Source organism: Bubalus bubalis, chromosome 16 (assembly GCF_019923935.1).
Source record: "Bubalus bubalis isolate 160015118507 breed Murrah chromosome 16, NDDB_SH_1, whole genome shotgun sequence".
In the NCBI taxonomy this organism is placed as follows: domain Eukaryota; kingdom Metazoa; phylum Chordata; class Mammalia; order Artiodactyla; family Bovidae; genus Bubalus; species Bubalus bubalis.
This window is the reverse complement of record NC_059172.1, coordinates 20546988-20559466: the sequence shown is the minus strand read 5'-3', so window position 1 is coordinate 20559466 and position 12479 is coordinate 20546988. Positions and strand designations below refer to the sequence as shown.

The window sequence follows — 12479 nt, the reverse complement described above, 5'->3', positions numbered from 1 at the left end:
TGCCGGATCTTAGTTCCCCCACCAGGGATCAAACCCATCTCCTCTGCATTGGGAGCATGGAGTCTTAACCACCAGGGAAGTCCCTGGAAGATTTGTTCTAGATCAAAGATTTGTTCTATCAACTATGTTAGCCTTCGTGTGCTTGTGCCACTGAGTCCTTGCTCCTCCTCGCCACAGAGGCGGTACCTGGCAGCAGGGGACCCAGCGAGGGGGAAAGGGCAGGAATACTGCACCATTGCTTCTCACTTAGCTGCATTAATTCCAACAACCTCCTGTTTTCTCTTCATCCTTCCTTACTCTGTTCTCAACATAGCACAAATCAGAACTTGTTACTCATCAGCTGGAAACTCTCTACTTTCCATCCCACTCAGAGTAAACTCCCCTGGTCCTTACCATGTTTGTAAGGTCCCATGCAAATGGACCCTCTCTGCACCCATCCCTTCCTCCTTCCCCTTACTCCTGCTCCAGCCGTCTGTGCTCTCTGCTGACCCTCAAACCTCCCAGAGTGCTCCCACCTTCAGCCTTTGCACCTGCCCTTCACCCTGAAATGCTCCCCCAGGGCGTCTCCTGGCTATTGCCCTCAATCTCCGTCAAGCACTGTTAACATGTTCTCTCTTCAAGAAATCCTGCTTTCCTCCCACCCTCTGACCATCCTCATCCCTACTTTTTGTTTTCCCCTTCACCTGTCATCTTCTGCTACCATATTTTGATTTACTAATAATATTTGTTGTCTGTATCCCCACCCCCAATCCCAAGAGCCTAGGAGGGTGCCTAACACATCATCACTCAAATATTTGACTATATGAATGTCTAGGAAGGACTGTGTCTTTCATCAGATTAGCAAAGAGTTTTGTGCTCCAAAAAACATTTAAAAATTATAAAACATTTCTAAGGACTAAAGCTGTTTGAAACCAAACTAACCCCTTGTTACAGTCCTCAAAGAGCCTTTCTGAGTAGGGACATGGCAACAGAACCAAATATATGTTGCCCTTGGCTTTTTCCAATCCCCCTGACTTGACAGTGTTGGGGATCCCCTCCTCCCCTGGTCTTGGAAGCCCCTGAATGCTGGCTGGGCAGCAGCCTCCAGCCCCCATGAGAGCACTACCCCCCAGCAGTGGCACAGACAGGAGAAAGACCATGAGATTTACCATGCAAGTGGGCACTGTATGTGGAGTACGTGCTGGGAGCAACGAGAACAGCAGTAAATACAGAACAGAAAATAACGATCTTTGAAATGACAACAAACGGGACACATTATCTAAGCACTAACACCTAAGGAGGCGGCTGCCAGACTCTGGTGGGCAGCTCCTCAGGAGAGAGAGGCCGACTTCTTTCCAGGCTGCCTGGTCTTCAGGCCTTGTAACTTTTCATCTTTCAGCGCCTTCAAGAATTTATCTGCAGAAGACCAAAACAAACTTAGATGTAGGAGAGAGAAGGGCTTTTTTCTAACACTTCCAAAGCTAGCTTTGGGGAAGCAATCATGTGCTTCCCCACATGAGTCCCAAACCTATTCAGACCCAAGATGCGTGAGGGGGTGGGGGAAACCCCTAAGAGCCAAAACACATCCAAGTGGAGAAATATGTGGTTGAGAAATCCAGGACTTGGAAAGTCCAAGTATTCTAGGAATTTTCTTCTTGAGGCAGTGGGGAAGGGGACATAAGAGAGTGCCTGATGAATTGGGGACCGTACCCATAGCCACATGTACCTAAACATGTAGTTTATTTCACAATGGTGGGGATGATCTTTCTATACCCATCTGCCCTCCTCCAGTGGTTAAGTGCTAGACTTAGCCAGACCAGGTGTTGGCAAAGACAAAGTCTGTTGAACAGCCTATGGCTCCTGAATATTCCACAGTGCAATCTGGTCCTTCTGGGAGTAAAACTGGATTTAACAACTTCACTCTGGAACAGGGAGGACTCAGTCAGTTTGCACACTAGAGGAATCCTGCCCACATCAGCACACCTGGTCTGCCCTGGTCTGTCTAAGACTTTAGACCTAAGATCAGATGGCAGAGGCCAGGACCCTGGTGAGAGGGCAGCCAGGGGCATCACAGGAGGTGACCTTCCAGCATTGAGAAATGGATGATCCCAAAGCCCCTCGGTGAGTGTCTTCAGCCTTCTAGGTCTTGCACCTCTCCTAGAGATCAAACGACCCTCACCTACTTCCCCTCCTTCCACTGAGGACCCCAAGTTAAGATAAACACTGAGCCAGGTCTCTAGAAACAGGGGTTGTCTGTGGGGGTGGACCCCCAGGGTGGTTGTACTACTGTGCAGGAGGCTTAAAGTTCAACCTGGGGGTTGTGATGGACCCAGTTCCAGGTTTAGAGCTCAGAGTTCAAAGGTTACTCAGGGCTCAAGGCTCAGGGCGGAGGGAAGTTGGAACTTGGGGCAAAAGGATCCAGATTTACGGTGGAGGAAGAAATTGGTTGAAATCCAGGATGAAGTGTCTGGATTCCGGGGTGGGGGGAGGTATTGGTTTGGGATCTGGGGTTCCTGGGAACTGGAGTCTGAGCCTAAAGGCCACACTGCGGGTGAGGGGCTCAGGGGGCACGGAGCCAAGGAGGGAGCCGAGGCAGGCTAAGGCGCCGAGGTCACGCACAGCGCTGGGAGTCGAAGCCGTCCCCAGTTATGGTGAGCAGCTCCAGCTCCTTAATCCGGATCTCCAGCTCGCACAACTCCTCGGGGTGGGAGGCAGAGGCTAGCCGGGAGGTCGTGGGACCAGGAGCCAGAGGGGAGGCCGCTGCCTCAGGCCCCGGCGGTGGAGAGTAGAAGAAGCGCAGAGGCTCGTAGGGGATGGAGGCCAGGCCGGAGGGCCAGGGCGGGGGACAAGGGCGCTCACTAGGGGGACCCAGGCCGGGTGGCGGCGGGAGCGCTGGGGCCGAGGGCCCCTGGGGCAGTGACCGGCCCCCCGTCGCCGGCCCCCCTCCCGCCGGCGCCCCTCCAGCCTTCAGCGGCACAAAGAGCTTTTTCCAGATGTTGAAGTCGCTGAGCGGGGACGAGGAGATGCCGCGGTCGTAGAGGGACGGGAAGTAGAGGGGCGGAGCCGGTCGCTGGCTCATCGTGGGGCTCTGGCTGCCTCGCAGCCCCTTCGGCATCGTTTGAATGGGAAGCTGCGTGGGAGGAACCCCGTGCCGGGAGACGCGAGCCCCGGCCCCGAGTCGCCGGGATTCCGAGGTTCCACAGGCCACGCCCCGAGTGACCGGCCCCGCCCCCAAACAGTCGGGGTTTTCAAGTCCGGCTGGCCACGCCCCAGAATGTGGCCCGCTGACGCCCCTGTAGTGAGATAGGCCACCCTAGTAGAGGGACTGGGGAATCGGGCGGTTCCGGTCTGTTGTGCCGCTCATCCCCTACCGGCGATCACTCACCGTCCTCGACAACAGCAGCTCCACGTCCTCCAGACCCCGGCCAGGTCCCGCCCCAAGACTCCCGCTACCACCACTGAATTTCACAAGCCTCACTTGTGTTATTGCACCCCTGACTCCTGCTCTCTCATCCCACTATGCTGCTAAGTCACTTCAGTCGTGTCCGACTCTGTGCGACCCCATAGACGGCAGCCCACCAGGCTGCCCCGTCCCTGGGATTCTCCAGGCAAGAACACTGGAGTGGGCTGCCATTTCCTTCTCCAATGCATGAAAGTGAAAAGTGAAAGAAGTCTCTCAGTCGTGTTCGACTCTTTGCGACCCCATGGACTGCAGCCTACCAGGCTCCTCTGTCCATGGGATTTTCCAGGCAAGAGTACTGGAGTGGGGTGCCATCGCCTTCTCCGCATCCCACTATCAGATCAGATCAGATCAGATCAGTCGCTCAGTCGTGTCCGACTCTTTGCCACCCCATGAATCTTATATGCAGAGTACATCATGAGAAACGCTGGACTGGAAGAAACACAAGCTGGAATCAAGATTGCCGGGAGAAATATCAATAACCTCAGATATGCAGATGACACCACCCTTATGGCAGAAAGTGAAGAGGAATTCAAAAGCCTCTTGATGAAGGTGAAAGTGGAGAGTGAAAAAGTTGGCTTAAAGCTCAACATTCAGAAAATGAAGATCATGGCATTTGGTCCCACCACTTCATGGGAAATAGATGGGGAAAGAGTGGAAATAGTGTCAGACTATTTTTCTGGGCTCCAAAATCACTACAGATGGTGACTGCATCCCACTATAACCTCATCCAAAAGTAGGAAGCCGCGAGAGGAAACTCCGAGAGGAAACTTTCTTCAGTCTTCCTGTCCTTTCACGTGTTTGTGCCTGTGTGTGTGCTCAATCGTGTCAGACTCTTTGCGACCCCATACACTGTAGCCCACCAGATTCCTCTGTCCACGGAATTTTCCAGGCAACACTGGAGTGGGTTGCCATTTCCTAGCCAGGGGATCTTCTCCACCCAGGGATTGAATTTGCTTTGGCAGGTGGATTCTTTCCCACTGTGCCACCTGGGAATCCCCTCTCCTCTTATAAGGAGAAAAAAAAAAAAATCCTAGAAACTTACCCCCTGCATCAGCAGACTTCTCTAATCACCCCTCCTTGCAGAGAAGTCTGGGGAAACAAGTATCTGACTTTACATTCTCTGTAACAGAAAAAGCAAGTTGATGGGAATAGCTGTTAGAACCAACCCAAGTTTTCACCAAATTTCCCAGTGTTGTGGACAGTTCTGGGAAAAAAAGAAGAGAGAGAGAGCCTCTTGCTGCTGCTGCTGCTGCTGCTAAGTCGCTTCAGTCGTGTCCGACTCTATGCGACCCCATAGATGGTAGCGCACTAGGCTGCCCCATCCCTGGGATTCTCCAGGCAAGAACACTGGAGTGGGTAGAGAGCCTCTTATGGATTTGTAATAGATCTGACCTAGGTGTCTTTAGTGAAATGCAGTTTAGTTTTCTTCCAAACATTGCTTATCAGGAGCTAAAAGGCAGTCAACAAACCACCAATAGGAAATTCTGGAGAGCAACACTCAAACAGCTCAGTTATTTAAGGTGACTTGGATATATTGCCCAAGGACATGCCCAGCTCATTTAAATAGTAGCCTGTATTAGTCATAGAGGGAAAAACCTCTGCCTAATGATATTAAGGTGAATGAACAAAGATGGGTGGGGGCCAGTTTAGTCTGTTGGTCAGTTAGATCAAGATCTGAGTCAGATCCAGGTCCAATAGCAAATACCATGTGGGTGTATGTGTGTGTAGCAGCAAAGCAGAGTCAAATGTCCTGGAGTGGCGAGTTGCTTGACTTCTAAGGTGGTTTTCTGCAAAATGAAAGAACCAGGCGGCCTCATAGGGTTGTTCTGATGATCAGATGGAAGACAATAGTGTGTGAAGAACTTGTAAACGTATGTATTCTGTCCAAATGTAAGAGCAGTTCCCATTGAGGGGCTTGTCTGAAACTAAGAAGCTTTTTCTTCCCATACTCACCTGTAAGCTTCTTGAGGGCAAGGATCTGGCCCAAGAATCTTATAATGCTGGACATATAATAGTGGTGGAGTGGCTTAGTCACCAAGTCGTGTCTGACTCTGTGCGACCCCATGGACTGTATGTAGCTCGCCAGGCTCCTCTGTCCATGGGATTTTCCAGGCAAGAGTACTGGAGTGGGTTGCCATTTCCTTCTCCAGGGGATCTTGCCAACACAGGGATCGAACCCAGGTCCCCTGCATTGCAGGCAGATTCTTTACCAACTGAGCCACCAGGGCATATAATAGGACTCAATAAATATTTGGGCACTTTTAAAACAGTGTTATGTATTGTGGGACCTGAAGAAGATCAGAATATACCACCACAAAATACACCACTTTGGCATAAGAATTATTTTAAGTTGAAGTTAATTGAGAAAAAGCAGACACAGGAGTTACTCTGTCCTCTCCTTTTCTGCCTAAAAGCAGGGCATAAATTTTCCCTTTTAAAGGTTACAGAATTCCTTTGTAAAGATAAAATAAATTTCCCTTTGTGGAGGTGTCCCCAACCCCCTCTCCCACGCCAGAATAAGGAGACAACTCTTATCACTGGAAATGGCCCTAACTTGAGTCTGTATAACAGAGCCTTACCAAACAACCTTTATCTTCCATAAGTCTCCCCCATTTATTGGGTTGGCCAAAAAGTTCGTTTGGGTTTTTCTGTAAGATCTTACTAAAAAACTTGCATCAACTTTTAGTCCAATCCAATATTTACCTTCCCACAATTTACCTAGAAATGAAAATTCCTGGAAACCCAAGCCCCTTTCCCTTTGTCTTGTTCACAGTCTATCACCCTTTGTTGAAATGATTTACAAGCTCTCAAGCCTAACACTTCTTTGGGTTTTCACTACTGTTGTGTAAGGCCCACGTGTGCGTGCATAATAAATCTTTTCTCCTGTTAATCTGTCTTTTGCTGTTTTAATTCTCATGACCCAGCTACTGAACCAAAGTGGCAGAGGAGGTTTTTTCCCACCTCTATAGAACCATAGTGATGGTAAGAACCAGGGTCTGAGACTCAGACCTGGGACCAAGCTGTGAATTCACTGTGTATTTGGCTGTGTGGGTGAACCTTTCTGAATCTCAGTTTTTCATCCATACAGTGGGAATAGTAATGGTACCTACTTGCTTGGGTTGGCAAGATTAAATGAGACAATCTAAGTACCTGGGCATAGTACCTATATTAGCTCTTGTTGTTACATGTTGAAGATCCTTAGAATGGAAAGAGACTTTGCATTCAGTTCAGTTCAGTTCAGTTGCTCAGTCGTGTCTGACTCTTTGCGACCCCATGAACTGCAGCACGCCAGGCCTCCCTGTCTATCACCAACTCCTGGAGTTCACTCAGACTCACGTCCATCGAGTCGGTGATGCCATCCAGCCAACTCATCCTCTGTCGTCCCCTTTTCCTCCTGCCCCCAATCCCTCCCAGCATCAGAGTCTTTTCCAATGAGTCAACTGCATGAGGTGGCCAAAGTACTGGAGTTTCAGCTTTAGCATCATTCCTTCCAAAGAAGTTTTAATAAATGATGTAATATAATCAGATGTTTTTAAGTGTATTTCTCCTTTCAAAGAGAGAAAGCTTCCAGATGTTTTTTCTTAGCTCCAAGATAATCTAAAGATTTGACACTGGATGGCTTAATCATAACACCGTTGTGTTAGACTATGGGTTTATAAAGAGGTTGTTTCTTGTAACAAGCACGATGCAAGAAAACTCAGGTGCCACAATGAGATAAACCTGAGTTTGGAGGCAAAGTCCAAATAGAGCCATAACAAACCATGGTTGTTAAGAAAAACACCTACAGATTATTTCTGCAAACAAAGGTTGAGGAAATTCAAGTTGCTAAAGAAAAGATAAAGCAGGCTTATGTTCATTTTAAACAGAATCTTTCTCTCCTGGAGTCCAAAGCTGTTGTATAACCTGCCTCTCCCCCCAAATCCCCATTTAGTGCCACTGTATTGGGATTGAGGGATTCAATTCCTAACACCCCTGCCCACTGCTTGCATTTGGAACCAAGACACACATGAGGCCTTTTTTGCTGATAAAGTTCAGTTAGAAGATGTGCTTAGAGATCTGGCAGCCAGCTAGGCTTACTGATACTGCACCTCTCAATAGACCTCACCCACCAGCGCAAGGCCCTGTGGGAAAACCGCAGGCTTTGTGTGCAGAGAAAGGGCCTTCATGGGCACAGTGAAGAAACTGCCAAGAACCAACCCGATCCTTTCTCTGAACTCTCTAAGCAGGGCTGTCCTTTCTTCACTCTCTAGAGGAGAGGGGCCAGGAATGTCACTCTTCATAAGACATCAAGATGGAAGTTCCTCCCCAAACTGATTTAAACTCTATTTACCTAGTTTGCACCTCTGCAGTTGGAGTTTGTAAATTTTCCATTGCCACATCCCTCTCCAGCCTGGCAGTTCTGGGGTGCTGTCTGCCTGGCTCCCTCAGTCGTGGGACTGCTGAAGATGGTACAGAAGACTTCCCCTGGGAGTACCCTTTCCTTCCATCACCCTAGTTCTGCATCTAGATACACTGCTGGCCAGCACTCCTTCTCTAGGGTCTCTAGCTCTTCAGGGGTACATCGGGATTTTCCATGCCTGCCTTGGCTCTGGATGGCTTTTAGGGAAATACAGTGGCTTGAAATATAACAGAGTTGTTATGGACAGAATAACAACTCTTTTGTGTCCACCCAAATTCTCATGATGGAAAAGGCAATGGCAACCCACTCCAGTACTCTTGCCTGGAAAATCCCATGGACGTAGAAGCCTGGTAGGCTGCAGTCCATGGGGTCGCGAAGAGTAGGACATGACTGAGCGACTTCACTTTGACTTTTCACTTTCATGCATTGGAGGAGGAAATGGCAACCCACTCCAGTACTCTTGCCTGGAGAATCCCAGGGACGGGGGAGCCTGGTAGGCTGCTGTCTATGGGATTGCACAGAGTCAGACACAAGTGAAGTGACTTAGCAGCAGCAGCAGCAGCAGAAAATTCATATGAAATCCTGACTCCTATTGGGAGGGTATTAGGAAGTGGTTATGTCCTGAAGACACAGCCCTCATACATGAGTGCCCTGAGAATAAGAGAGCTCTCTTGCCCTTCCACAATGTGAGGACACAGAAGACCACTGCCAGTGAACCAGGAAGTGGCGTCTCACCAGACACCAAGTACACTGAAGCTGTTATCTGGGACTTCCCAGCCCCCAGAATTGTGAGATAGAAATATTTGTTATTTAAGCCATGCAGCCTATGGTATTTTTTATATAGCTGCCTGAACAGACTGAGACAAGAGTCAATGCTTGAATCAGGATTCTCTGTGACTCCAGGAAAATCATGCTAGCTCCCTGACCCTCCATCTTCTGACCTGTAAAGTGAAGACAGTATCTGCTTGATAAGCAGTACCTGGGACACATCTCTGGTGCTCAGTGAAGTGTGACTGATTAGTTTTCACTTCCACATGGATTCCTTTGTTCATCATGAGGTCCCGGTAAATTGATGAGAAAAATGGATCAGGAGGGGTCCCTCCTTGAAAATCAGACCCCCTCCAGGTTGAGAGGGCTTCCCTGGTGGCTTAGATGGTAAAGAATCTGCCTGCAATGTGAGAGAACTGGGTTCGATCCCTGGGTTCAGAAGATCCTCTGGAGGAGGGCATGGCAATGCACCCCAGTATTCTTGCCTGGAGAATCCCATGGACAGAGGAGCCTGGCGGGCTACAGCCCATGGGGTTGCAAAGAGTCGGACATGACTGAGTGACTAAGCAGCAGCAGCAGCCAGGTTGAAAAGCCCTACACCCTAGAACCTGATTCCTTGTTGTCCTGCTGAAGACACTGATAGGGAAACCACAGAATGCATTTCAGGATGTAATGCTGAAGGTTCTCCCATCTTTGTGCAGAAATAATTCAGTGAGAGGCAGAGTGATAGATTCAGTTCAGTTCAGTCACTCAGTCGTGTCCAACTCTTCACACCCCATGGACTGCAGCACGCCAGGCCTCCCTGTCCATCACCAACTCCAGAGTTTATTCAAACTCACGTCCATTGAGTCAGTGATGCCATCCAACCATCTCATCCTTTGTCGTCCCCTTCTCCTCCTGCCCTCAATCTTTCCCAGCATCAGGGTCTTTTCAAGTGAGTCAGTTCTTTGCATCAGGTGGCCAAAGTATTGGAGTTTCACCTTCAACATCAGTCCTTCCAGTGAATATTCAGGACTGATTTCCTTTAGGGTGGACTGCTTGGATCTCCTTGTAGTCCAGGGGAGTCTCAAGAGTCTTATTAGTAACCGAAACTTCTCAGAAGTCCAAGTGGGGAGGAAAGGGAGTGCCACCCGGAGAACTTAGTGGGCTACAGTTCTTTAATCAAAGGAAGAGGTAGAGGCGAAGACCACATTGTTCCTCATTCTTGAGTAGACATCAAGCATCCATCAGCTCCTCCTCTACACTGAGCAGGGGAGTTTTCTTATCTCCACATAGTCAAACTGGAACTGTTGCCGTTGTTGTTCAGTTGCTCAGTCGTGTCCAACTCTTTGTGACACCATGGACTGTAGCCTGCCAGGCTCCTCTGTCCATGGGATGCTCCAGGCATGGAGAATACTGGAAGGGATTGTCATGCCCCCTTCCAGGGGATCTTCCCAAACCAGGGATCAAACCCAGGTCTCCTGCATTGCAGGCAGATTCTTTACCCTCTGAGCCACCAGAGAAGCCCAATGGCACTACAGAAATGAGAAACACGTGGTAACATATAGTAAAATATGGTAAATCATGTCAAGTTTCAGTAAAATGTCACCTTTCTCCTATATATATGTGTGTGTGTGTATTTTTTTTTCCCCCCTATTTTGGCCACAGTGGGTCTTAGTTGTGGCATGTAATATCTTTAGTTGTGGCATATGAACTCGTAGTTGTGGCATGTGGGATCTAGTTCCCTGACCAGGGATTGAGCCCAGGCCCTCTGCATTGGGAGTGCATAGCCTTAGCCACCGGACCAGACGACCAAGGAAGCCCCCACCTTTCTTCTATATTTCTGCTCTTAGTACATGCAGAAAAAGCCCCTTCTTGAGAATCATTAACTTGATTTTGATGGGTATGATATAGGTCTTATTCCATCATCATTTTATTGTTTGGGGGCATGTCTCGTGCTTCTGAGGCACAGTTTTGTTGCCAAGCAAGTCTGTGTGGTTTTGTTGCTAGGCAAAGCCTGCTTGCTTTCTTTGCTAAGCAAGCCTGCTTTCTTGAGTGATCATTAACTTACTGGAGTCTTCCCTACTTTGTACTTAAGATCCCCGTTGGAGTGAACTATTTAGTCATCTACTTTGTCTCTACTCTGTCCCTATGGTGTGTGTGTTAGTTGCTCAGTCGTGTCTGACTCTTTGTGACCCCACGGACTGTAGCCCGCCGGGCTTCTCTGTCCATGGAATTTTCCAGGCAAGAATACTGGAGAGGATTGCCATTCCCTTCTCCAAAGGAACTTTCCAACCCAGGGATCGAACCCTGGTCTCCTGCATCACAGGCAAGATTCTTTACTGTTTGAGCTACAGGGAAGTCGTCCCTATGGTAGTAAACATATAAAGAGAGGCTACTGTGTACCAGGTACTTGTCATCACTCACTTTATCTTTCTAACAACCCCTAGAAGTAGGTGTCATTATCCCTATTTTCCAGCTGTGGAAACTGAGGCACACAAGCTTCAGTTACTTACCCGAGGTCCTGTGGCTGGTTAGCCTCAGAGCTGGTGTTCCACACAGGCAGACTGACTCCAGGGCCCACTCCCTCCCACAGCTTCCCAGCAGTTGCCTCAACCCTCAGGCAAGGCCACGTTCCTGGCCTCTGGCTTCCCATCCTCTTCTTGGCAGGGGGCTGGCTCTAACTGGAAGTTATTTGTACCACAGTTCAAGGGCCCAGCTATTCTGGGAACCATGGAACAGTCTTTTCTTTATTACTTATTTGAATTAACCATTGTGTTGGTCTGAACCTCAGGGGTGGGGCAGAGGCATTCCCACCTCCCTTCCCAACACCCACTATTTAAAGAAAGTTTCTTAAAACTGCAGCCTAGCCATCTTTCTTGTTTCTCTTGGTTGGATATGTTCCTCTGCATTCTAAGTGTTAGTACAATTTTTAATAAACCAAACCCCGGGAGGTAGATTGGCTGGCATGGAGAATGCAGGGGCTTGGAAGATGAGACCCAAGTCTGAGTCCCATCAGCCAGCGTGAACTAGTGGTGAAACCTTGGGTGAAATAATTGTCAGTAACACTTGCTGTCCACTTGGTGTGTTTTCGTGTTACATTGATGGTTACAGTTGTAGGGTAGATCGTCAGAATTTTCTGTTCATGAGCAACAGAGGTTGATATTGAAGATTTATACAGAGGGATATGAGATAGCTCATGGAATTAAAATCTTAAGATTTAGGTTTAGAAGATGCAGAGACCAGGGTAATCTTGTGGGTCCAGGTAAGGAAAAGAAATCAACAGCCTGTTCAGTGTGGCAACTCGGGTAGTAAATGCTATTGGCTGGCTATTCTCAATGACTGTTTTTAACCCTTTCTGTTGCTGCCATCCCCTACAAAGACTGGAAATTCTGCCAGCCCCTTTGAAGCTAGGGACAGCCATGAGACACAAATCCAGTCAGAACACATACTTGAGAGCTTTCTGAGAAGGGTTTTACTTTCCCAATAAGAGGGACAGAAACAAGTGAAACTTTCTCCTCATCTTGTCTTCCTGCCTTGAACCCAGATGCAATGCTGGAACTTCTGCAGTCATTTTATGATTAGGAGGGAAAGACCAAAATTAGCACAAATATCCCAGCTCAGACATCACTGAGCAGCTGAATCAACTGCCAGCGGCTGCCCACCCCCAGGCTGAGTGCCCTGGGCTCCACCACCCCACTCGGTGAAATGGACAGGGACTGTAGTTTGTAAACACTCTGATGGGTTTGGGTACAGACAATACTATGCATGGGCTGTGCTAAGTCACTTCAATCCTGTCCGACTCTTTGTGACCCTACAGACTGTAGTTCACCAAGCTCCTCTGTGCATGGGATTCTCCAGGCAGGAATACTGGAGTGTGCTGCCATGCTC

General features: G+C 48.7%; 1 protein-coding gene across 4 annotated transcripts; it reads right to left on the bottom strand.

Annotated features, from left to right (window-relative positions):
* Window positions 1–1143: 1143 nt before the first annotated feature.
* On the bottom strand, window positions 1144–12479 carry C16H11orf91 (chromosome 16 C11orf91 homolog). 4 transcript variants are annotated; one of them, XR_006545271.2, is made up of 3 exons: window positions 11105–12479; window positions 4485–4562; window positions 1144–1395 (listed from the first exon to the last, which is right to left on the bottom strand). XR_006545271.2 is itself a non-coding variant. In XM_006062390.4 (2 exons), exons 1-2 carry the CDS (start codon window positions 3092–3094, stop codon window positions 1310–1312), a joined length of 582 nt encoding a protein of 193 aa, XP_006062452.1. In that variant the 5' UTR covers window positions 3095–3613; the 3' UTR covers window positions 1144–1309. The 4 variants fall into 4 exon arrangements, 1 of the variants encoding a protein (XP_006062452.1); XR_006545272.2 differs by lacking the exon at window positions 11105–12479 and adding an exon at window positions 5396–6760; XM_006062390.4 differs by lacking the exons at window positions 4485–4562; window positions 11105–12479 and adding an exon at window positions 2599–3613.

Bases quoted from the DNA above. Each gene is read 5' to 3' on its own strand.
- C16H11orf91 (XM_006062390.4), bottom strand. From the start codon at position 3,094: ATGCCGAAGGGGCTGCGAGGCAGCCAGAGCCCCACGATGAGCCAGCGA. The intron at 1,396-2,598 runs GTGCGTGACCTC...GGTCTTCTGCAG, and splicing joins CGGCTTCGACTCCCAGCGCT to ATAAATTCTTGAAGGCGCTG.